This window comes from Leucopleurus acutus (genome assembly GCF_964270905.1).
Source record: "Leucopleurus acutus genome assembly, chromosome: 2".
NCBI classification, from domain to species: Eukaryota; Metazoa; Chordata; class Mammalia; order Artiodactyla; family Delphinidae; genus Leucopleurus; species Leucopleurus acutus.
In genome coordinates, this window is record NC_139143.1 from 80,263,454 (window position 1) to 80,288,134 (window position 24,681).

The 24,681-nt window shown below is 54.5% G+C and overlaps 3 protein-coding genes across 3 annotated transcripts; 1 reads left to right on the forward strand and 2 right to left on the reverse strand.

The window, feature by feature from the left end:
• Window positions 1-2,096: 2,096 nt before the first annotated feature.
• MEX3A (mex-3 RNA binding family member A) lies at window positions 2,097-7,265 on the forward strand (the record flags this gene model as incomplete). The annotated part of the gene is made up of 2 exons (XM_082864712.1): window positions 2,097-2,550; window positions 6,157-7,265. 2 exons carry the CDS (start codon window positions 2,097-2,099, stop codon window positions 7,263-7,265), a joined length of 1,563 nt encoding a protein of 520 aa, XP_082720838.1.
• Window positions 7,266-12,705: 5,440 nt separating this feature from the next.
• Window positions 12,706-19,272, reverse strand: RAB25 (RAB25, member RAS oncogene family). The gene is made up of 5 exons (XM_082832479.1): window positions 19,012-19,272; window positions 15,891-16,086; window positions 14,108-14,301; window positions 13,370-13,450; window positions 12,706-12,990 (listed from the first exon to the last, which is right to left on the reverse strand). The coding sequence occupies exons 1-5, from the start codon at window positions 19,052-19,054 to the stop codon at window positions 12,878-12,880; spliced, it is 627 nt and encodes a 208-aa protein (XP_082688605.1). The 5' UTR covers window positions 19,055-19,272; the 3' UTR covers window positions 12,706-12,877.
• Window positions 19,273-20,700: 1,428 nt separating this feature from the next.
• Window positions 20,701-24,112, reverse strand: LAMTOR2 (late endosomal/lysosomal adaptor, MAPK and MTOR activator 2). Its single transcript, XM_082861918.1, has 4 exons — window positions 23,973-24,112; window positions 23,517-23,679; window positions 21,127-21,216; window positions 20,701-20,890 (listed from the first exon to the last, which is right to left on the reverse strand). The coding sequence occupies exons 1-4, from the start codon at window positions 24,038-24,040 to the stop codon at window positions 20,834-20,836; spliced, it is 378 nt and encodes a 125-aa protein (XP_082718044.1). The 5' UTR covers window positions 24,041-24,112; the 3' UTR covers window positions 20,701-20,833.
• Between the last annotated feature and the right edge of the window lie 569 nt (window positions 24,113-24,681).

Here is a 24,681-nt window from a genome sequence, read left to right on the forward strand (position 1 = left end):
GCATCTTCTGCCAGGCAAAGAAGCAAGAGCCCCGCAGTGTGCCAACCCCCAACCCCGTCTGTGATCCTCCACGCTGGCTCCCACCCTCCCATTGGTGTGCAAATTTACTCTCTCCAAGAATCAATTTAGGGAACTGGGCTTGCAGCTCAGCCCTCACGGCCTCACTGTGCCTGGTCTATGAGGTCATCTCCTCTGTTCCCCTGCCTCCAAGCAGGACTTTACCTCACAAACTAGTTCAGATTTTTGGTTTCCAAGGCACTCCAGAAAAGGACACCTTACCACTGTAGCTCACCCACCCATTCTTATAAAACTTTTGGGAAGTTCTTAAAAGTCTGACCTCAAGCCCTCAAGCTGCAGTGCCATCCCTTCTCCTACTGGGAAAGACCCAGGAATAAAAAGGGTAACAAAAGAAATGTTGAAGCTATGGGGTAAGGGGAGAAAAGATTGCATTACACTCCAACTTCCACAAACTCCCCTAAAAGTGCCCAACTGTCCAATTCATGCCTTAAAAACTGATTTTTACTTTCACCAAATTTCCAGAGTCAAAGGAGCTGAATTAATGGGTTTTCAGTGGGGGAGAGGTGGGATGATGGTGAAGGCTAAAGAACAGATCACCCGCAAGTTACATATATGGCCCAGGCCTGAAGAAGTCTGGGTTTCCATTCCATCCAGTCTCTCTTTCCTCCTTCTGTCGCACCCAAAGCTCCTGGCTCTCACCCGAAACTGTTAAGTCACATCATGCCTTTAAGACTTCCCTTGCCTCCTCACTCTCTGTCCCCCCACTTCTCTCCTCTCCCTCCACCCCTTCATCCTCCTCACTTCATCTCTCCACAGCCCTCCCAGCTCCCCTCTACTGATCAGAAGGATGTTAACTAACTCACCTCCCAGTCGGTGCCTCTCAGATCTCCGAGACTGGGGGAGCGGGAGAGGACGAGGGGGGATGGCTTGCCGTTTGGAGATGAGGGGACCCCGTCTTTTACCAAGGGGTCCCACCCTCCAACCCGGCACCCCATCCCGGCCCCCCCAGCGCGCCCAGCCGTGTTCTCCCCGCATCGCGGCTGCGGGCTTTGTCTGCTCTGCGGAGAACCTCTCCCCGCGGCCCAGAGCCGGGATCGACTCTGGGAGAGCGGGAGGGGGAGCTGAGAGCGGAGAGGGAGCGCGGCAGGGAGGGGGAAGAGGGGAGAGAGAGCGAGAGCGAGAGAGAGCGAGCGACAGAAAGCCGCAGTGACCCAGCCGGGACCGCTCCCCGCCCTCTCGCCCCCCCCCTCATTACCATAAGAAAGAGGGACCAAAGACCTGCCCGGATCGGGAAGGAGCCCGTCTTGGGAGGGGGGCACATTCCATTAGCCTTTTTTCAACACGTTCCGTTTCTGTACACTGACTCCTCTCCCGGTGCCCGCCTCTTGGAAAAATGAGGGACCTTGACTTCCATCCCACCCCCAGCTTCGCCTCCCAGCCGCGAGTAAAGACCGAAGGCACATCCATATCTTCCTCGGGTCAAGGAATTCGTCCCCGCGCCCCCGAGGGCGGGAAACTACAACTCCCGGCATGCCCCGGGCGCCCCCGGCGCGCCCCCCTCCCGTCAGTTCCATGCTGCTCCATCCAGTTCATTTAAAACAAAAGAGTTTGAGCGCTGGAAGGGGCTGGGCTCTATTGGGGGCCACTGAGCGCCGCTCCTGGACTGGGGCTCGGTGCGGGAGCCTAAGGGGGGCGTCTGGACGGTGGGGTCTAGAGACTCCCGGGACCGAGGCGGGAGGGGTGGGGGCAGAAATCCCGCAGCCCCCCGCCCCCCGTCACCCCCGGAGAGGAGAGGAGATCTGCTTTCTTGGCTTTGCTTCTTTTTCCCCCCACCCCCACCCTGGGGGCTGGGGCGAGGGGAGTCGGGTTACAGGGTGTTTGGGGAGGGGGGCTTAGGGGGAGGGTCTATCTTTCTATCTCGCTTTCTTCCCCCCTCCCCAGTTCTTTGTTCCCCCCTCCCCACACACCCCCCTCCTCTCCTCTCCCCTCCCCTCCTCTCTCCTCTTTTCCCTTCCACCACCTCTCTCTCTCTCTCTCTCTCTCTCCCTCTCTCTCTCTCCCCCAGCTTTTGTTTCGCCATGCCTAGTCTAGTGGTATCTGGAATAATGGAAAGAAATGGGGGCTTTGGAGAACTAGGATGTTTCGGGGGAAGCGCTAAGGACCGAGGGCTGCTGGAAGACGAGCGCGCCCTTCAGCTGGCTCTCGATCAACTCTGCCTCCTGGGTTTGGGGGAGCCCCCCGCCCCCACGGCGGGCGAGGACGGGGGAGGTGGGGGGGGCGGCGCCCCCGCGCAGCCGGCCGCCCCCCCGCAGCCGGCCCCGCCGCCGCCGCCCGCGGCGCCCCCGGCCGCCCCGACGGCGGCCCCCGCGGCGCAGACGCCCCAACCCCCCACCGCCCCCAAAGGGGCCAGCGACGCCAAGCTCTGCGCTCTCTACAAAGAGGCCGAGCTGCGCCTGAAGGGCAGCAGCAACACCACCGAGTGTGTACCCGTGCCCACCTCCGAGCACGTGGCCGAGATCGTGGGCAGGCAAGGTAAGCGGGCGCCGGGACCGCGGAGAGGGATTGGAGTGGGGGGCACCCCATCCCTACCACGGAAAGTTCATTTCCTCCCTTCTTGCCCGCCTCTGGCTCTGTCCCTTCCCCACAAAGGGGGACCCGCCCCCTACCCTGATTTCCAAGTGCCACAAAGTTCCCTGCTACCCCCACCCCCCCAGTTGGGACTGTTCTCCAGATCCTTCCTCCCCCAGGGCTCTGCCCTTAGACAAAGAAATATCCTCTCGTGGAGAGAGGGAAAAGGGAGGGGGATCGGTCTTCCAATCCGGGGAGGCTGTCCGGAGGGGGTGTCCACTCGTAGACAGAAAAACTGGTGGAATGTGCAAAGAGTTACTCAGAAGCCCCAACTCCGGCATTTGCTAGTGGTTTTGGGGAGGGGGCACCCCTGGGACCCCCAGCCGCCTGGAGTTACAGACTTTGGGGGAGACCTGGCCTGGGAAGCTAGACTGAGTATCTATCTCTTTGTTGGGCTGAGTGTAGGAATGGAAGGGGGTGTGGCTCATGGGAGGGTCCCAGCCTGGGGGTGAGGTGGGAAAGGGGGGCTGCTGGGAGGAGGGAGTGCTGTGGTCACCCACACACCAAAGTTGAATGGTCTGTGGGGTTTTGGAAGGGGCGCCTCCAATGAAGTGCCACGTCCTGGTGTGGACCTCTCCTCCTCCCTCTCAGGCTTTTGTTCTGGGCTGGCCACGGCCAGGGGCCAGAGGCCTGGAGAGGGGTCTCTGGTAGTGAGAGAGTAGGACGGAGTGGGTGAGGGCATGCTGGGGGGTAAGAAACCTTCACCTGGAGATTTGGTGGAGGGCATGTGTCTGGGTGTGTTGTTGGGGGGAGGGGGGTGTGGGTGTAGAATTAATCCAGTGTAGTATGTCTGATACCACACCCTCCTCCGCTCCAGCATCCCTGGGCGGGTGGGGGTGGGAGTGTTGGTGAGGGTCCAGATTGAGCAGACGGGATCCTGGGGACCCTTCCCTCTCCCAGTTTCCCAAAGGGGAGTTGGGGGGTGGGATTTGGAAATTGCAAGGGGGCTGGGCTGGGGAGGTGTGGGGTGGGGGAGGAGCAGGGGAGGAGCTGTCCCACAGTGGGGAACAATAGAGGAGCTGCATTCCGGCTGGGAGTGAGGGAGGAGGCCGGCTGCTGGCCGGGGAAGAGGGGAGGCAAGCCAGGAGGGCCCCTACTCCACATCTCACCTCATCTACCAGAAGTGTGGGGGGTTGGGGGGATTTTGCAGGGAGATCCAGAATGGAGGAGGGGAAGATGCCACTCCCAGGCATAGCCCTCATCCTCCTGGGCACTCCATCTCTTGAGATTTCTGGTTTTAAAAGTTGGATTTCCTCTTGTTGCCAGAAACTAGGGACCCAGGGCCCTGGAATTGGGTGGGGACACTGATATCTTTTCTTGGGTGCGGGGGTGGTCTTGGGAGGCCCCGGAATTTCATAGAGTCATTCTTTCCTCTTCTGCCTCCGCATCAGATGGGCCTGTCTCTCATAAAAGTAGGGGGATTTCTCCTATTCAGAGAAGATAGGCCTCTCCCTCATTCCTTTAGTAAATGGAAGTCCTTTCTCTTGTCTAACCTCCCTCCTCCTGCTGCAGTGTCAGTGCTCCTCTATTTGACCTCTAGGAAGGTGAAGCCAACTGGGTCTTCCCTTCAAGAGATGCTTCTTCAGGGTTGCGAAACCCAGGACGAGGTCCACCACCAGTTCTGCACCTCCAGGCCTCTAGCTTTTCTCCTTAGTTTTATACCCGGCCTGTCCTCCTCACCCTAACTCCAGTCCCTAAAGACACCTAGCTCTCGCGTAAGTTTATGGGCTCAAAACTTAGAGCCAGAGCCCCGATGCCTATCAGATGCCATGCGATTAGAAGTTGTAGGAGAAGGTGCTTCACTGTTCCTTAACCCTCCATGCCTCACAAATAGAACAATCATTTACTGACTGACGTTAGAGCAGCAAGGATGTGGGCTGGACAACAGGTAGGACTTCTCAGCTGCCAAGAGGTCTGAAGACAAAAAGGGAGGAGCAAATTCTCCTTCCTGAGGTCTCTTGAAGGTGAGGAGAGCTGCCCCCAACCCACTCTCTCCTCCCACATGCCAATCTGGAGAAGAAGCCATCTGGAGTGGAGGAAGGAGAGGGAAAAAAAGATGAGCTCACCCCAGGCCTGTGGTTGGAGGGTTGGGGCAGAATCGGAAAACTAGGACCACTGGCGTTGGTTGGGGAGCGAGGAAGGGAATGGTGAATGTGTATCTGGAGAGGGGTGTGAACGTGTCTAAATGTGAATGGGGACCAAAGTTGTGGGCAGGTGTGTATAGGAATGTGCTGCTTATGTGCTGGGAATGATGGGGATGGAAGAGTGGGATGGATGAATGGTTGAAACGCAGAGAATCTGTGTGTATGGGAGAGAGGGGTATGTGAAAGTGTACATTAGGTTTGCACCACAAGTATCACTTAGATAAAGGCACACTGCATCACGGCTCCTAGGTCCGTGTGTGTGTGCGCACGCGCAAACTCACACACGTAGCATGTGTGCTTCGAGAAAGTATGTGAGTCTCTGAGGTTCTGTGTGAAGCTAGGGGCAGGGAGAGGGAAGTGGGAGAGGAGGAGAGAGGCTTGTTCAGTCAGCCATCAAGGTCTGCCACCTTTAAACTGCAGTGTGGCCACCCCAGCCTCCCTCACTTTTCTCTTTCCCCTTCTCCCTCTTTGTCTCTCTTTGTCTGGGCCTTTCTCATTTCTCTTTCTGCCTCTCTCCCCAACCTCCTACCTTGAACCCACTCCTTCAAAGCAAGAGTACAGGTCCAGAACACCTTCTTCCCCACCCTACTCAGCTCCCAGCCCATCTTGGCTCTCCTGCCCCCAGGGGACAGGGTGGCAGGAGTGTCCATGGGGTCAGACACCACACATCATTATCCTCCTTTCCCTCTTGAAACTCTGATTCTCAGACCCTTCCCAGTCTCCCACACTCCACTAGTTGCCGAAAACTTGCTATGAATTTGGGACCCACTGAGAGACACTCATGGTGGAAGGCATGGGAGCAGCTGGGGGTCAGTGGTCCCAGAGTAGACTGGAGGACACTTTTAAGGCATGGAGATCAAGTAAGGAGTAGATTGTGGGTTGCTGGGTCCATTGCAGTTCTGAGGAAAGATCAAGATCAGTGACAGATCAGAGATTGCAGTTGCAGGGCAGGGTGGGGTGATTAAGTGATTTGGACGTTTGAGTAGCCAGAAATCAGTAGAGAAATTGTGGGAACGGCTCGTGGTTGGAGAGGAGTTAGTGAGTAGGTTTGAGGTTAGCACCTTGTCTGGAGGGTCAGTGATTTTTTCAGGATTTCAAAGAGTGCGTGAATTTGGAGGTCCTGAATGAAATTCAAGGGAATGTTGGGACATTTGGCGATCTGTGGTTGATAGAGACGTTGGGTAGATTTAAGATACGATGAGTGAATTGTTCCGGTTAGGGTGGATTGGGGGGCGGGGTTCAAAGGGTAGACAGAGGCTCCTGGGGGGCTGAGTATCTGAGCAGGAGCAGGAGCTTGTTGGACTCAGCACAAACCTTCTTGCCCGGTGAGTTTCTTTCTCTCTCTTCCCTTGCCTATCTATCCCAGGCTGCAAGATTAAGGCTCTGAGGGCCAAGACCAACACCTACATCAAGACGCCGGTGCGAGGCGAGGAGCCAGTGTTCATGGTGACCGGGCGGCGGGAGGACGTGGCCACAGCCCGACGCGAAATCATCTCAGCAGCTGAGCACTTCTCCATGATCCGGGCCTCCCGCAACAAGTCGGGCGCCGCCTTTGGCGTGGCGCCTGCTCTGCCCGGCCAAGTGACTATTCGTGTGCGGGTGCCCTACCGCGTGGTGGGGCTGGTGGTGGGCCCCAAGGGGGCAACCATCAAACGCATCCAGCAGCAGACCAACACGTACATTATCACGCCAAGCCGGGACCGAGACCCGGTGTTCGAGATCACCGGTGCCCCGGGCAACGTGGAGCGTGCGCGCGAGGAGATCGAGACGCACATCGCGGTCCGCACGGGCAAGATCCTCGAGTACAACAATGAAAACGACTTCCTGGCTGGGAGCCCCGACGCCGCGCTTGATAGCCGCTACTCCGAGGCCTGGCGGGTGCACCCGCCTGGCTGCAAGCCCCTCTCCACCTTCAGGCAGAACAGTCTGGGCTGCATCGGCGAGTGTGGAGTGGACTCTGGTTTTGAGGCCCCGCGCCTGGGCGAGCAGGGAGGGGACTTTGGCTACGGCGGGTACCTGTTTCCCGGCTACGGCGTGGGCAAGCAGGACGTGTATTACGGGGTGGCGGAGACTAGCCCCCCTCTCTGGGCGGGCCAGGAGAACGCCACGCCCACCTCGGTGCTCTTCTCTTCCGCCTCTTCCTCCTCCTCCTCTTCCGCCAAGGCCCGCGCCGGGCCCCCGGGCGCGCACCGCTCTCCTGCCGCCTCTGCGGGGCCTGAGCTGGCAGGACTCCCGAGACGCCCGCCGGGAGAGCCGCTCCAGGGCTTCTCTAAACTTGGTGGGGGCGGCCTGCGGAGCCCCGGCGGCGGGCGGGATTGCATGGTGTGCTTCGAGAGTGAGGTGACTGCCGCACTCGTGCCCTGCGGACACAACCTGTTCTGCATGGAGTGTGCAGTACGCATCTGCGAGAGGACGGACCCGGAGTGTCCCGTCTGCCACATCACAGCCACGCAAGCCATCCGAATATTTTCCTAAGCCCCCTGCCCCTTGCCTCCTGGGGCCACCTCCCAGGGGCCCTTCTTGGAGCTGTGTTCCACTAGGGCCTTTTGGAAATCAGTGATTTGAGGGGCAAGGTGCTTAGAGATACTCGCTCTCTGGGGAGGGGGGAGGGGAGGCGATGGTGGTTGGAGGGTGGACCACTTTCAGAGCCTCTGGTCACCCTGTCCTGGAAAGGTTGGGAGGGGGCCAGGCCGGAAATTTTACTAGAGTTACAACTCTGATACCTCAACACACCCTTCAGTCTGGAAGCAGCTAAGAGAAACTTTTGTTTTGCCAGAGGTGGCCGCTAAGGTATCCTGACCCCCTCTCCACCTACCCTTGTGTGTGTCACACTGCCCTTTCCTCTGTGGAGGGGATGGGGAAAGGGAGAGGGAGAATTACCATCTGTATCTAGAGGTGCTCTAACGATCCCCAAGCCCTCTGGTCCTGAACTCTGACCTCCAGCCACGACCCTTTAGACCCTCCCCTGCCATATCCTGTTTGGGAATCTGTTCCTGGGTTTCCAGCAGTATAAGGGGGTTGGGGCCCTTTCGGAAGTCGGGATAGATTTTCTAAGGGGGAAGGGGAGGAAGTATGTCGACCAATAAAGGGCTCAGAACTCATCTATCCCCACAAAGCTGGGCTAGAGGAATCTGGAGAGGGGGTGCCCCTCTCTGCCCCTTGCAGCTTTTCCCTCCACTCTCTCCTCCCCATCTTTCTTCCCTTTGGGTTTTCCTCACTCCTTTGTTCTCTCCCCCAACTCTCCTCTTTGCTACCCCTTGCTGGCTGTCACAACCAGCCCTGTCTTGCTCTTTCTCTTTCTTCCCTTCTCCCCCCTCCCTCCTGCTCCTTCCAGCCCAGCTTTGGGGACACCATCCCCCTGGGGAGAAGTAGGGGGAAGAACAATTTGATGGTCCCCCCTAATTCCTCTTCTGGCATCCGGAGGCCCTCTCTCCTACTCCTCCAAAGAAACACCTCAAATTCTTGATGGAATGTATCCCCGTTCTCAGTGAAAATTTGAGGAGGGGACCAATACTGGGTTACATAAAGGGTCAAACCTCCACCTTTATCATCTTGGGGCATTACATTTAGGGAACAGTTCTTGGGCTGGATTTTCTGGTGGTGGGAGGGGAGAGCCAGGGTAGTGTGTCTGCAGTTTTGAGCAGGAAAGGGCCTGAGGCCATAGGAGAGGCTGCTGGGGGGAGGGGCTGCTCCTCCTCCCCTGCGGTGCCCCACTCCGTGCGCCCCTCTCTGGACCTGACCTGAACCCTTATTAGCACGCTAATCATGAAGTCTGTGTCTCACTCATTGTGGTTGAGGAGAGAGACCAGGTCTTCAGACAGGGGTCAGTCCAGAGCCAAGCAGGATTGGGGTATAGCAGGGCCTGTTCTGAGAATCATGTATGATTTTAGGCCTTGTACCCCCTTTGCTGCTTCCCTACTGCTCATCTGGGGCAGCCACCAGCCTCCCGCCCTCCTGGGTTCCGCTGGCCGGGCCAGGAGAGGATGGGGGATGGGAGTCCCAGGGGGGTCCTAGGAGATTCTTGTATATAGTAGGGTGGGACTCTTCTAAGTGATCTCTGAGCACTTAAGCTCCGGAGTCCCATTCTTCCTGGATGGAGAGGGGGTGCAGGGATGGGGGTACAGAGGGGATTTCCTCCTCTCCTTCCTCCTGTTGTGAATTAACTCACCTCTCCTCAGCCTTCCCCTCCAGACCACCAGCCAGGGAGGGGAGCGGAAGGAGGTCACAGCCAGGAACACTGGCCTGTGACAACTTCCCTCCTTCCCGCCAATGTGAGCCATCCTGAGATGTCTGTACAATAGAAACCAAACCAAATGGGCACCCCTCGGTCGCCGAGGGGGGGTGGGGAGGGGGGTGGGAAGATGGGATGTCTGTCTGTCGATCCCCCTCCCCCTCTCCACTCTACCCACAAAGGCAGAAGACTGTTACACTAGGGGGCTCGGAAAATTCAATCCCACTCTTACTAATTGAGCCAAACCTAGAAACAAACGCAAAACACATAGTGAGAGACAAGATAGAGGAGAGAAAGAGAGCGTGAGAGGGAGCGAGATAGGTGACCAACACAGAGGAGAGAAAACAAAAATAGCAAAAAAAAAAAAAAAAAAAAAAGCAGTTCTTTATAATTTAATATTCTATTTTAATAAAGGCGTTTATTACCGTATAAATGTAGCAAAGAACCTGGGCTAATATGAAAAAAAAAGACTTTTTATTAGGTAATTTATTATATGAAAAGGATATTTTATTTTATGATAAAGTGATCCTTAAAAAAAATAAAAAAACTTTAGAAGGTTTAGAATATATGTAGGGAGAGAAGAAAAAATACATTTGTATTCAGAGTTAAATCTTAAAAAAGTGTTTTTAATATATGTTCGGGTTTACGTTCCTTTTTCCCCCCACTTTTTTTTTGGGGAGGAATGTCATTTGCTTTTCCGGGGGAGCATCCTGGGATGGATGGTGGAGACAGGGGCTAGGGGAACTTGGTCCCTCGGGGGCCCTGCAAGTAGATTGGATTTCACTCCCGGGGCTCCCTCTCCCCTCTACCCCTCCCCCCCGGGGGAGCCGGCAGAGCCAAACAAAGAAAGGGATTAAGGAGAAAGGAAGAAGCTGGAGGACTGAGGATTGAGGATCCTGGGGTGTCCCCCCCTTCCCCTGCCCTGTCCCAGGGGCGAGTGAGAAGGGGAAGTCCAGAACTGAGGCCTAGCAGGCCTACGGGAACCCTCAGAGAGGTGTGAGATTTAAGAGAAATAGTTTTTTTTGTTTGTTTGTTTTTTTAACCAAAAATGAGAGAGAGAGAAGAAAAAGAAAGAAACCGAGGGGTTTAAAAGAAAAGAATACTACAAAATAATAATTATAATAATAATAATAATTCAAATTATTTCATATAATCCTAGAGAAAAAGAGAAAGAATTACTAGTTACTTAGTAGATGATATTCAGATAGCTTAAAGTTTAGTAGCATTGAGGGCCCCTGGGTCCAGTAGAATGTATAAAAGTCATAACGAAAAGGAAAATAGAGGAGGGAAGTGGCTGAGTCCACCCTAAGCCGCTCCATCTTCAGATATCTGGGTGGGAGCAGGTTGCTAGGTAAGGTTAGGAGCTTCCTTCCAGTCTGCTGGGGTTGATTCTGAGAATCCTTGGATTTTTAAATTATAGGACAAATAGATAAGGGGCTCAGTTCCCAGGGTCTTTGAAAGGATGAACAGTGGTCATTTCAACCAGAGGAGGGCTGGGCTAGGGACAGCAGAGGAGGGAGAGCACATTCACCTGCACCCCTGCTCTGCACCCCAGTACCTGAGGGCCTGGCCTTCCCTGTCTGTTGGGCAGCCCTTACTCCGAATATGTCCTCTTGGGGTTCTCTGGGAGGATGGAGACTGCCCAGCTCCAGCCCTCCTGAGGCAACTTCTCCCGGGCCTAACTGAGGAAGTCCTTCTTGAAGCATAACCTCAATCCACTCCACCTCAGGTTGATTCAAGAGCCTGGTAGGTCATTTCACCAACAGACACACATGCACATGCTTCCTTCTCAGAGCTTCAAGGGGACTGAGGGGGTGGTCTGTCCCCCTTCCTTGTTCCCACCCAATATTCTACTTAGCTTCTGACCTCCATGGCAGCGGGTGGAGGAACCAACTCGATAATCGTTCTCCTTTAAAGCTGCACTGTGCTTTACAGGTTTGCAAAAGTGCTTTATTATCTCATAGAAGTTAGATTCCAAGAAGGACTTCCCACCCACTGGGGTGGAGCAGAGATGCTGCCCTTAAAGGCCTGGGAGAACTGGTCCCCAAGGGTACAAAGGCAGGGGGAGGGCAGCAGCGACTTTGGGTGACCCTGACCCTAACGCTCTGTTCTAGTCCACCTCCATCTGTAAGTGTTCAGGTAGGGGTCGTCCACTGTGCCCTGGCCCCAGGGCACATCGCCCTCCCCACAGAAAACTGGGGAGCTTGGCTTTCGCTTGTGAGAAATCACCTTGTTTTTTAAGCACTTGCCTTCTACCAACCCCAGCTTGCAATCAGGTCGGGCCCCTCCCTCCTATCCAAGGGGGTGTGGAGGCCCCTTGGTTCTTGGCAAGAAGAGCCTATTCCATGACACCGATGACTCATGCCGCTCCCTGGCCCTAGACCCCAAACACACATCTCCCTCTCCCCAGTTTACTCTTCTCACCCCACCTAGGGACAGATATCCCCCCTGCTCTTTTTGTCCTAGAAACCCCGCTAGTTTGGGAAGGTAGCGTCTGGGGTGGGGAGGGCTTCCCCTTCCCCGCGCGAGGGTACGGGTGGGGTAGGGTGGGTGGGGGGAGACAGCCCTGGGGCAGGGGGAGTGGTCTCTCCACTGTAGAAAGTAGAGTAGGATTGTGGTCAGACTTAATTTGAGGCATCTAGTGAAGACACGTTACAAATCCACCAAGGAAAAACGTTTCAAAAGCAAAATAAAGGCGGGAAAAAAACGGACCCATGAATAATCAAGTCAAAGTGATGTTGCACAAAACACAGAGAAACCAAGAAGGGGGAGGGTTAATGTATTAAATGTGCTATTAAGAACTTAATTTTATTAAAAGTATTATTACTTAAGGCTCTGGCCTCTTTTCTCTGCATGCGAGTCTGAACCACCTTGGGGTGAGTGGGGTTTTCCCTGGTGTGATTCTGGGCGACCCTGCTCACCTTGCAGGAAGTGGATGGCTCCTGTCTGCTCTCCACAGTTCCCTACTTGCGTCGCCAAGTGCTCAACCTCTCTTTTTTCTCCCCATTTACCGCCTTCTATTCCTTGGGGGTGCCAGCAGACCTCCTTCCACTCTGCCCTGCAGAACAGGGGAAGGCGAGGCTGGGTGACCTCGACGCTCCCCGGACAGCCAGCTCGTGGACTCGATGGAGAAGGGGCAGAGAGCTGAGAGCCCAACACTTCCCACTCATCCCCACCAGGTTCAATCCATCCCTACACACCACACCCCCTCTTCGGGGTCAGGCAGAAACCTGGAAGGAACACTTAGACCCGCCACCTCCCAGGCTTAAAACCCCTTCCCCAGCACACACAGACAGGGCTAGCCCTGATTCCCGCCTCCTCCCCTCACCCCTGGCATTGGAGTGCCCTCAGTTCTTGGCACCAGGGCCCTGGGCACCAGATGGTACCCGCTGATGGTTTCCTTTTGTCTTGCCTTCCAAATACCCCCTCTCTGCCATGCTGTCCTCCCTCCCCTACCTGCCCTGGGGGTTGGCAGAGGGAAGGGCGGGCCCCTCCCACCCCCTTGGCACTGTCCCCGGACTCCAGAGGCAGCTGGCCCTGGGGGGCAGTGTATGGTGGGGAGGATGGAGGGAGGGGGAGGGGGAGGGGAACTGGGCCAGAGATGAAGGGGAGGCACAAGGAAGCGGCAGGATGTCCAGGTCTTGATACAAAACACAGCTTTATTGGGGGGCCCTAGTCTGTGAGGGGGTGACCGATAATAGAGATATGTGGGGAGGAGGGGCAGCGCATGAAGACCTTAGAGCTCTGCAGGGCTGCGAACAGGGACCAGCCACTCTGACATCTGGAACCACAGGGCAGGGAAAGCTCCTGGATCTGGGGTGGGAATGGGGGACACCAGAGCGCCAGCAGGGGCAGGTCAGAGGCTGATGCAACAGGCCCTCTTCTCACCAGGGCCCGGCTCACTGCCCAGGGTGAGGGCATTGGTCCGGGTGCTGTTCTGCCTCTGCTTGGACACCTTGGCGAAGATCTCTGTGAGGGCAGAGGGCAGTGGTCAGGTCAGATGAAGATTTAGAGCCCGCCCTCCGCATACACACTGTACGTGCCCCTTTCTGAACACCGGGGGTTCTGCTAGAAGGAAGAGGAGTTTGGGCACCTGGGTCCCTTCTACTTACGTGGGTGGAGAAGGGCTAAGACTCAGCTCCCTGGTAAGTGTGGCCTTCTGCTTATTTCCCTAAGCTCTAGCTGAGGGGGTGGGGGGCATACTAGGGAGGCTCTAAGAAGGCTGGGGGTCGACAGAGGGGCTGAGGAATCAGCTGGGGCGGGCGAGGGCTGGGTGTCTGCGTTCCTCACACTGTCCACAGAGGCTCACGGTTGGGATGGGGTGCCTGCCGAATGGCAGGGGCTCTACCTTTGAGGACAGTCTCAAAGGCCAGCTCAACGTTGGTGGAATCCAGGGCCGAGGTCTCCAAGAATAGCAGCCCATTGTTTTCTGACAGGAAAGGAAGCACACCATTAGCTGTGGAGGGCCAACGCGATAATAATAATATTTACTTCATGTTTACCATGTACATTTGCTATGCACTAAACCCTTGGCATGTGTAGCTCATATAAAACTTAAAACAACCTGTGAGGTAGGTTTGAATACTAACCCTTTCTTATAGAAGAGGAAACTGAAGCCCAGAAACAGAGAGAATGAATAAAGAACTTGCTTGGTGTCCCACAGCTAGTCATTGGCCAAGAGATGTGAAGCTGGGCCATGGGACTCCACAGCCTACACCCTTAACCACTGTATCTTGTTGCCTCTAAACCCCAGAAAGCCTGGGGAAAGTGTGACTGCCGGTGGTCAAGGGGAGCCCACCTGCTACACTTAAGATCTCTGAGCATTGCAGGGTGGGCTGTCCTAAAACCAACTATGAATAATTGCCCATAAAGACAATCTCAGGGCAAGTGGTGGGACATAAAGAGGGACACAGGGTCACAGAGGGGAGCGTCTAGGAGATTCTGAGGAAGATGGGATAGAGGTAGGGGATCCTGCGGAGGACGTCCAGGCCGGAGCCCTACGGTGGGAACAGGGGCTGGGGAGGTGGGATCTGGGATTGCATCGGCAGGGCTGGAGGAGTCAGGCTGGGTCACGGTGGGCTCTCACCAGCGAACATGCGGGCCTCGTCAGTAGGCACCTCTCGGGCCTGGCTGAGGTCACTCTTGTTACCAACGAGCATGACGACGATCGTGGCCTCGGCGTGGTCGTAGAGCTCCTTCAGCCAGCGCTCCACCACGGCATAGGTCTGGTGCTTGGTTAGGTCAAACACCAGTAGGGCCCCCACCGCACCACGATAGTACCTGGGTGGGGGGTAGTGGGGTGGACAGAGGCAAGGTCAGGGCCATCAGGCCCAGCCTCAGAGCAGAGCCCTCAAGCCAAAAGCCAGAGATTAGTACCAGAGATGGGGAAATATGAAAACTAGAGTCCAGAGACCCAAACCGCACAGGGCAGCCCAAAGCTCCCATGTCCGAAGCTGAGCACCCTCCAGGGATACTGGTCTTGGAGCCTCCGAAGACTCACCTCCCTTCTCCAAAACCACTGGCTCCCTCCTCCTTCCTAGCCCTTCCACTTCTCCAGGTCTTTTTTTCTGATTTTAGCCCCTGCTATTCACCAATGTATACCAGGGCTCTGGTCAAGACAGCCTCCTAGATGTCCCACCTCTAAGATCTTGACCCACAGTGTCTTCTCTCTCATGGCCATCTTTCTAGGACTAGCTAAATCTCCCCTATCATCTGAGGCATCCTTGCAAGCATCCAGTCTCACTCTTGGAGTTAGATGGAGCTTCTTCAGACTGGTGGTATCTAATTACTCCCATGTTATTGAAGAGTCAACTGAGGCTCGTAAGAGTCAGGTGACCAGGACTTCCCTGGTGGCGCAGTGGTTAAGTATCCGCCTGCCAATGCAGGGGACATGGGTTTGAGCCCTGGTCTGGGAAGATCCCACATGCTGCAGATCAACTAAGCCCGTGCACCACAGCTACTGAGCCTGCGCTCTAGAGCCCATGAGCCGCAACTACTGAAGCCCTCGCGCCTAGAGCCCGTGCTCCTCAACAAGAGAAGCCACCGCAATGAGAAGCCCGCGCACCGCAATGAAGTATAGCCCCCGCTCACTGCAGCTAGAGAAAGCCCGTGTGCAGCAACGAAGACCCAACACAGCCAAAAATAAATAAATAAAATAAACGTTTTAAAAAAAGAGTCAGGTGACCAGTCCAAGAGTAATGGGTATGTATAAACAAAGCCCCTGACTCCTGTGCTGTCCCCCACTACACACACACACACACACACACACACCACCTTTGGCCTAACACTGACTGGGAGACACTCTGTGTCTGGTGTCAGGAGACCTACGTTCCTCTATGTCCTCTGAGTCTTTGTAAAATGCAGCTGAGGGGTCCAGCCCTTCACCTTGTGGTTAGACAGTGAAGGCTGCCAAGTGCAAAGCACTGTGCAGAAGTGAGGGGGTGCTCCTGATGGCGGAACCTGCCCCCATCCCAGCTGCACCCTGATTTCATCTGCTTGAGACTCAAACTTCTCGTATTTAAAGAGGAATTAATGATAGCACCCCACTCCTGTGGTACTTTGAGGATTACATAAAATGCCCAATGTAAAGTGCCTTGTACCTTCCTGGGCACATAGCAAAGACTTAAGTAAGTGGTGGCGATGACCCTTGTGTTTAGGTCCAGCAGTCAGTATCACTGCAGCCTGTCTCAGACTGTTCGTAGCTCACAGTACTCACATCTCCTGACTCGGGCGCAGTGGCCTGTGGTCCCATTCAGGGAACTTGCTGCTGAGTGTCCTTGCCTCCTTCTCCTCCTCCACCTCTCCTCCAGAGGTGTGCCCTGACTTCCCCAACACCCCCGCGCCCCAGGAGACCCCCAACCCCAGCTCACGCCGAGGTGATGGCTCGGTACCGCTCCAGGCCAGCCGTGTCCCAGATCTGAGCCTTGACAGCGGCGGTGCCCAGCATGACAGTGCGGGTGGAGAACTCAACCCCGATGGTGGTACGGCTGTCGTGGCTGAACTCATTGCGAGTGAATCGGGATAGCAGATTGGTCTTCCCCACGCCTGACTCGCCGATCAGCACCACTGAAGGAGTGGAGAGATAAGGGCTGAGCTTGGAGGGTCTGCCCATCCGAAAAGGGGAGCTGAGCTCAGAAAACTGAGGAGGGAGCCAGGTCTCCTGGCAGAGGCTAGGGTCTGCAACTCTACATGAATGCATCCATCGGGGGGCAGAAGGGCTGAGAGTTTGAAACAGGCCGTTTAAGAGTTCTAGGCCTGGTGTGTTGTGACGTGGCTGCAGAGTCAACCTGCGAATATGGTGATGGAGTGACTGGAGTGACGTCTACGGGCTGTTTGTGGGTATTGGCATTCAGGGCTGTGAGGAAGGAGGGAGGGTAGGGGCCTGGGGGGAGGTTGCACATTTCTGGGTGGGGGAGTATGAGAACATTGTGCGTGTTTCTATGTATACGAGCTGGAAGGACAAGTGGGAGGTTTGTGTGTCTCTGCGTGGGGAGCAGAGGTGTGAACAGAAGTGTGGGTGAGGAGAAAGTTTGGCAGGTGACACGTCTGTAGGTGGGGGAAAGGTATGGACGTATGTGTACAAGAAGTTAGGATCCAGTTGTCCCCAAGAAGGGGCAGTCTTGTATGGTTAAGACCATGGGACTGGGTGTGGGACCAGCTATGTGTGTCCCTCAGCAAGCTATTATCCTCTCTGACCTTTTTCTTATGAAAAAGTGGTAATAACAATGGCATCTATCTTATGGATTGTTGCAAGAAGTAAATGAGATATTGCCCAGGATATAGTGAGTGTGCAAAACTGTTACTGTCGTTACTGTTGTTGGTAGAACAGTGCTTTTACCTTTAGGTTTACAGGGACAAGGAGCCACCAGCGGGGCCGTGAAGAGCCTTTAGGCTGGAGGGCAGCACCCAGGGCCCAGCCTTACCCACCATGGGTGAGTTGGGACTGGGGTTAGAACGTGGGGCTGCTGTAAGTACAGCTCATAATCGCACTGGCCCTGAGCTACCCAGGACGGTTCTGGAAAGGCAGGCAGGCACCCCAGGACTGCACACCACATATCCTGGGTGCTGGTCCCCACTCAGCCTCTGACTAGCTGTGTGACCCTGAACAAGTGGCTCACCTTTTCTGGGTCTCAGTTTCCCTGTTTATAAAACCTATAAAGGCCCCCTCCAACTTTAAAAATTCCCTATTTGTTTAGTGCAGGAAAGAGCTGGGAGCTATACGGGTGTGTGTGGATAAGAGGTTGTATGGACGCGTGTGTGTGTGTGTGTGTGTGTGTGTGTGTGTGTGTGTGTGTGTGTGTTCCTGCCTCTCCCCTACTGGGAACCTCATCCCCATCTCATCCCTCCCAGTGGGTGTGCTCTGAGCCCTATCCTCTGGCCCAAAAGGGGCTCAGGGCAAGGGCTTTGGAGTCAGACAGACTTGGGTTTGAGTGCTGACTTAGTGACCTTTTGTAAGCTATTTGCTCTGTGTCTCATCCTCATCTGTAAAATGGAGATGCTAATGGTTAACATTTATTGAGCGCCTACTGTGTGCCAGGCACCATCCTGAAGGCTTTACACACATTAACTCATTTAATCCTCACAACAATGCCATAAGGCAAGTACCATTATTAGCATCACCCCATTTTTACAGGGGGATTAAATGATTTGCACAAGATGGCACAGCTAGTGTGGTAAACACGAGCTGTGCTGCTCAGATGAGCCTTCTAGGAAGGACTTGCCCCCAGCCGCAGGCAGTGCAGTCAGCACACAGCCTTCAGCTGTTGGCTCCTTCAGCATCTGCTTCTGATGCAGAGGGTAGCCTCACCTGAGGTCATACCTTTCCTGGGCAGTCTGCACGCAGCACCCGAGCAAGGCGAGGGGAACCCAGAGCTGCCTGCCCTCGGCCAAGGCTTTGTGATCTTGCCTTGTAGTGTGACTTCTCCCTCTGCCCAATCCTGCGTCCTGCCTCTTCCTTTCACTGCTGTTGAGCCACAATAAACATCTTACGCCCCAAACTTCTCAGTGTCTGCTTCTAGTGACCCCAACCTGTAATAACTCGTAAACGGCCGGGCTGAGATCTGAACTCATGCTTTCAAAATGAAAGATAATTTTGGGGTTGTTATGGTGATTAATGAGCCACTGGCTGGCACATAGCAAGGGTTCAATAAACAATAGGAGTAGTATTGCCCCAGTCCACTGCTAACCCTTACTCTGTCTCCCTTCCTGGGGAAGATGCTGGGAGTACAGGTTCCCCAACCCCTGGTCGACTGAGAGTCCCAGCTCAAGTGAGGGCGGGGCCGAGGCTGGGAGAGGCAGTGGGGTGGGGTGGCTGGAGAGGGAACCATAGGGCAGCCAGTCCACCCTGCCCTGAAGGAGGTGTGCAGGTGGGGGTGGGGAACACTAGACTGACCAAACACAGGGGCGAGATAAAGGAGCAGGAAAGATACATGCGGGCTTCCAGGGACAGCCAAGTTGAACCCAGTTGCTGGTATTTGAGCCCAAGGGGCAGACAGACAAAGCCATGGTGCTGGGGGTCCTCCAGGTTCTGTTAGACCCTTCTCCCAATCATTACATCTTCCCTATGGCTTTCTCCAGCGCTACGACGGGATAGATCTATCCTATCTCTCCTTTCCTGTACAGTTGCCTAGAAAGGTGACTTTCTTCCTCTTAAGTTGGCTTGTTTCCCCTTCTTCTCAGGAGGGAATCTTCCATCTCTGGTGCTGCAGTGGCTGAATATTCCTAGGGGTTTGGGCTTCCCTTAGGAACAGGGCAGAGGAGCCTAACTTGGTACCATTAAGGGGTGATCAGCATTATTTACTAGAGCATTCTGGCAGCGCCAGTAAACAGACCCTCCCCCACTCCTTAGGCTTTCTTTCTTATCCAAAGGAATGATGAGCCCTAGGAGGTAAGTCCTGCTAAGTGATTAAAAAGCAGGAAGGGGCCTCTGGCTCTGTTGTGCTCTTCCTGGCTCTCTCAGGCGTTCCTCTTTCTCTACGGACCCCGACTCACCCTTGAAGACAAAGTTATAATCTTCCTCGTTTCTGTTCCCCATCTTGGCTCCACATGGAGGGCACAAGTGTCTTCGAGGGCAGAGGTGACGGGTCTGTGCGTTGGTTCAATGCCGTCAACCCTCAGCTCTCAAGAGACCTGGATCCGGCCTTCCTCTCATCGGGAGTAAAGAGACTTCTGCAGCCAGAGGGATCGAGGGCCGACTTCAGGCTAGCCAGGGCCTAGGGGGGCTCAGCTCTGGCAGGTGGCGGTGCTGTAAGGAAGCTGAGAGGACGGAAGCTGAGAACAGGAACAGTGAGCGGCTGGAGACCTGGGGCCCAGGTGGGTGGAGAGACAATGACGTCAGACAGGTTAGACAGGTTGGGTGTCTGCTCTCAGCCTGGGCTCCTGCAAGCAGGCAGCAGGCAGGCTCAAGGGAGTGACAATGGAGGCAGCTGGGACAGGGACAGGACCTTCACAGAACCAGCTGAGAGGACAGAATTCGCGTTGCTAGGTTCCTGGGACCTGTGGCCATGGGGGGCCCAGCCACCAGTGAGTGAGAAATAGTCCCTTGGGGAGCAGGAAGCTACTCGGCCTGCCGCTTTTCCGCAGAGCCTGTGGTGGTGAGGGGTAACTGGGGGCACAAGAGGAAGGGCTGTCGTGAGGAGGGGCTGGGGTCACCCTGCTGCAGCGCAGAGCTCTGGGAGGTGCATCTTAGATATAGCAACTTCTGCCGCTCCCTGACAGCCCAGGGCCTAGGATGGGCATTTTCTCATCCTGGGTGGAGCTGGAACTTGCAACCTACCTGCTTGCCTGGGATGGGTCCCTTCCTACAGCACTAGGAAAGGGGCTGGTAGCTCCCCATCCAGCCTTGTTCTAAGGACGCTGGATAGGGGGAGACCTGGGGCAGAAACAGCAGATGAGGTGAGGGGTCTGAGTGCAGTGACAGGACTTCTGGATTTTTTCTACTCCTTCCCCAGGACCTGAGGCTTCAGAGCGAAGCCCTCCTGTCTGCAAAGGGCTTCCTGATCTGGAGAAGGTCTGTGTGAGCTTGTGAATGCCTGGAGAAGAGGGAAGGGGTGGCCCTTGTAGGCCACTAGGGGGCACTCTCCCAACCAAGAGTAGAAAAGGTGTCCCCCAAGGGACTTCAGGACTGAAGGACACTGAACTCCCACGCCCTGTTTTCTCTCTGTCCAACATGACCCCCACCAACCCCTTGTTCCTCTCAGCTCACTCCCAAGGTTTTTTGTTTTGTTTTGTTTTGTTTGCGGTATGCAGGCCTCTCACTGTTGTGGCCTCTCCCGTGGCGGAGCACAGGCTCTGGACGCGCAGGCTCAGCGGCCATGGCTCACAGGCCTAGCCGCTCCGCGGCATGTGGGATCTTCCTGGACCAGGGCGCGAACCCGCGTCCCCTGCATTGGCAGGCAGACTCTCAACCACTGCGCCACCAGGGAAGCCCACTCCCTAGGTTTTGCCAACAGGTGGGTAAGATTCTTCTCTGAGTGGCGGCGGCCAGGTGAGGTCACACCGCTGGAGAGGCCAAGGGACCTGAGGCATCACTGCCAATAACCTTTTGGTGTTGGAGGTCGTGGAGAAGGAGTGAGTGGGAAGCCCCTCACTTGCAAAACATGAAGAACCTTATAAGCAATCCCTGCTCCTTCCTATCTCCTCTGATTCCCCCCCATCCAAGAAAGCAGCCAAGACACAAGACAGGAGTTGAAGTTTATTCTTGGGAAGAACAAAGTCCCCCCAACCCTCCACATCCAGGAAGGCTTCTCCAGGGGGCCCTGCCCCTCCAAAAGGTCATCTCTCTTTTCTGAACCCCTGCTTCCACCAACACCCATTACGATGCTGCTACTTGGGTGAGAGGCTCCTCCAGGTACTGCACCAAGGCCTGGGCCTGCGAGAAAGGGAGGAGAAACCAGTCCCACACAAGGCCTGCCATTGGAGGGATCTTAAATTCAGGTCTACTCCTAATGCTGAGCCCCCAGCCCCCAGCCTCCAGTGTTAGCCCGCACCAGACATGGATTGGGTGACACGAGAACGACTCTGGGAAGGTGGTGGGGATGGGAGTGGACACAATGACGCAGCATGAAGGCTGGACCCAGGGTTTTACAGGGATGGGCACATACACACCTTGGCCTTGAGCATTCCGAAGCCAACAGTCTCCTTGGCATACATGCACAGTAGAAGGTTGGCCACTCGAGTGATGGCTACACGGCCCTCCTGGTGGGGGTGATATCAGGGGATGTGATGCTCTGCTTGCACCCTTTGCCCCGCTTCCCCCATGGGCTCTTCTTGAGAGAGACTGTATCTTCCTTCCATGTCCTGGGCACAGCAGGAGCTTCTGCTGGGGAACTTTGGCCACAGACCTGGACGTGAAGTTCTGAGGCCATTCCAGCCTCAGCACAGCCACCTACTAACTAAGTTGCCCTGGGAAACTCAACCTCCCAGAAGCTCAGTTACTCTTTCTGTAACCTGTACCTCGCTCCAGCTGGTGAAGATGCTAATACACAGGAAGGAGTTTTGTATCTGCAAAGGGCTGTCCAGATGGGTGATGTTATTATTATGGCTTATTATACAGTTATTATCATTATGGTAAGGGGAGAGCAGTAACCCAACTTATACTTCTCCTCACTACCCAACGTAATGTTTTTCAAACTGTAGGTTTGGCCCCAGGGTTAACTGACCCCAGATCAATTAAGAAGTTGATCAGCATTAAAAGAAAAAGAAGGGGAATTCTGTGGTCCAGTGGTTAGGACTCGGCGCCATCACTGCTGGAGCCCAGGTTCAATTCCTGGTCAGGGAACTAAGATCCCGCAAGCTGTGCGGCGTGGCCAAAAAAAAGAAGAGAAATGAAGTATATTGCATATAGTAAGGGAAGTACTGTTTCACGAAACTTTCGTTTTACTGGACTCTGACTTAAAATATATTTCTTATGGCTGGGTTGTGGTCAGAACATTTGAAAGCTATCGCCCTTATAGCACCAGCTCTAGGGTAGGCACTCTAGGAATCATCAGTGGAACTAGTATCCTTGGTTAAGGAGGGAATGAGGAAGAGGTAGGTGGCTGAGTTACAGTGGAAATCCTTCCTGGAGAGTTCAGTCTTGGGGCTTTTTCAATTTGGTTCAGCAAACTTTCACTAAGCATCCACTGTGTGCTTGGAACCAGGTGCTGCACCCCCTGCCTCTCTGGGTACCTCATCTACTAACCTCTCCCATTCTCAGGCTACTCCAGCCACTTCAACTTTGTTGATCTCTGACCAGGCATCATTCTGCCTCAGGGCGTTTGCACTTACTGTTCTCTCTATCAGAAATGTTCTTGGACTTCCATGGTGGCGCAGTTGTTAAGGATCCACCTGCCAATGCAGGGGACACAGGTTTGAGCCCTGGTCCAGGAAGATCCCACATGCTGCGGAGCAACTAAGCCCACGAGCCACAACTACTGAAGCCTGAGTGCCTAGAGCCTGTGCTCCGCAACAAGAGAAGCCACCGCAATGAGAAGCCCCTGCACTTCAACAAAGAGTAGCCCCCTCTCACTGCAACTAGAGAAAGCCCGTGCGCAGCAACGAAGATCTGATGCAGCCAAAAATAAATAAATAAATTTAAAAAAAAAAAAGAAATGTTCTTAACCCAGAGAGCCACATGGCTTGCCAACTTCCTTTAGATCTTTTAGATCTTTGATGAGATGTCACCTTTTCAGTGAGACAGTCCTTGACACAAACATCCTATCTCACTTCCTTTTTGCTTTTTCTCCACAGCATTTTCAATACCTAACATACTACTTTTTACACTTACATACATATGTTACAAAACATATTTACGAACTTATTTTATGAACATACATATTTTACTTAATTTAAGGCATATGTAAGACTGTAAGCTGCATTAGGGCTGTTGTTTTTGTCTGTCTTGTTTGCTACTTTTTCCCCAGTCCTGAAAACACTGCAGGGATCTAAAAATTTGTTGACTGAACAGATAGAAAGGTGAATGAGACAGCTTCTGTTTCCAAGAAGTTCACAGTCTAATGGCCACTTCCCCTTTCTGGACTGCATCGCGTTCCTCTGTAAACTGAAGGGATTGGACTAGGGTCTGGAGACTCTGCCATGCTTCTGAGTCTGTCAATCTCAGATGACAACACTTTGTGTCTGCATATCACTCTACAGTTTATATCCACCCTTTCATTTGATCACAACAACCCTGTGTGCATGGTGTGGTGATGGGGATTATTGTTTTCACCTTGGAGGTGTGGTTAAGAAAGCCCAGAGAGGTTAAGTGACTTACCCAAGGTTCCACAAATGATAAGTGGCTGGCAGAGACCAGAACCCCAGCCAGACCTCAGGTCCAGGACTCCTTTCTCATCACCACTTGATGCATAGGGTCCTGCCTATTATAAATGCTGCTGCAGACCGACTCTTAGTAATCTTCCAGAGATCCTGTCCCTGCCCCTCCAACCATCCAGGATGGGGTCCAGGTCGCCCCTTGGGGATGCCCTTAGAGAAAGAGGAAGTGGCTCCCTTCTCCATACCATGCAGTCCATGAGGATGAATTTGAGATTGTCTTCATTAAACGCTTGGTTCCCGTTCCGGTCGTAGGCCGCCCAGATGTTACTGGCGATGGCAGCGGTGACCCGGGCGTCCGTATCCCCGTAACCGGAGTAGGCCAACAGAGATCCCTCGTTATTCAGCAGCCTGGCGAAGGAGCAGGAGGGATATCAACGTGCTCAGGACGGGGAGTCAAACGCCTGGGCTCCCATCCTAACTCCCGCCACTGGCCCTTCTAGAAAGCAAGCGTCTGGGCTGAGTGTGCTACAACGTGCCCCGAGCACCCACTACGTCGGTTTCTCTTTTCGAGAGGGGCCCTCCGGCCGGTTCACCGAGCTGCTGCTCCCTCTGCCACCTCCTCCCTTCCCCACCCCTCCCTCGGAGAGTCGCGCGCTGCCCCACGCCAGTGCTCGCCACTCGGGTTCTCGGTCCGCACTCACAGGGTGCTCTGGACGCCTCCAGTGTTGGCCTGGCTTAACACCTGAGTCAAAGCCTTGGGACGCAGCATGCCTGCAGCTCCTATCCCTGGGCTTTTGCACCCAGATCCCCGAGTTTCCTACTGCCGCCCTCCCCCTGCCACTTCCCGTAGTCCAGCTGCCCTGCTCCGGAACGCCCTGGGAGTTGTAGTTTTCTGGCCTGGCTTTGTGGTTCTGACTCAACCCCGCCCACCGCGGAGTACCCTGGGAATTGTAGTTCTTTGCGATTTCGCGAGGCACCCTGGGAACTACAGTTCGCTTTTTCCAGTGCGACCACGCGGTTATGGGGGAAAAGAGCGGGAGAAAAAGGACAGAGGCAGTACTGGAAGGACATTTAACCCCCTCGGGCAGAGAAAAGTCATATCCGCTTGACAATTCACGATTCAGTAGTTAAAAGAAAATAAAATCCCTATATTTGTCGTGCACACCTTTGGTTACTTTTCAAAGTAAATTTCTACATTATGCACAGTTCTGTGAGATGAGGCGATAGATACTATTGAGGAAACCAAGGCTCAGAAGGGCCACGCAGGCAAAATTCAGGTCTCTAGAACTGTACTTAATAGACTTCGGGCAGGCCACTACTCTCAGGGGAATAAAGTCAATCCTAGAGACAAGGTTTTAGGTGGACATCCAGAAGTGGGAAAATTCACCCTCAAAGTCGGGAGAGGTCTCA

What these genes read in the sequence shown, in the direction of transcription:
- LAMTOR2 (XM_082861918.1), bottom strand. Translation starts at nt 24,040, where the DNA reads ATGCTGCGTCCCAAGGCTTTGACTCAGGTGTTAAGCCAGGCCAACACT. An exon ending in GGAGGCGTCCAGAGCACCCT is followed by an intron (nt 23,680 to 23,972) that starts GTGAGTGCGGAC and finishes CTCCTTCGCCAG; the next exon opens with GCTGCTGAATAACGAGGGAT. An exon ending in TCGGAATGCTCAAGGCCAAG is followed by an intron (nt 20,891 to 21,126) that starts GTGTGTATGTGC and finishes CCTTTCTCGCAG; the next exon opens with GCCCAGGCCTTGGTGCAGTA.
- RAB25 (XM_082832479.1), bottom strand. Translation starts at nt 19,054, where the DNA reads ATGGGGAACAGAAACGAGGAAGATTATAACTTTGTCTTCAAGG. An exon ending in TTATAACTTTGTCTTCAAGG is followed by an intron (nt 16,087 to 19,011) that starts GTGAGTCGGGGT and finishes CCACTCCTTCAG; the next exon opens with TGGTGCTGATCGGCGAGTCA. An exon ending in CGAGGCCCGCATGTTCGCTG is followed by an intron (nt 13,451 to 14,107) that starts GTGAGAGCCCAC and finishes CTTTCCTGTCAG; the next exon opens with AAAACAATGGGCTGCTATTC.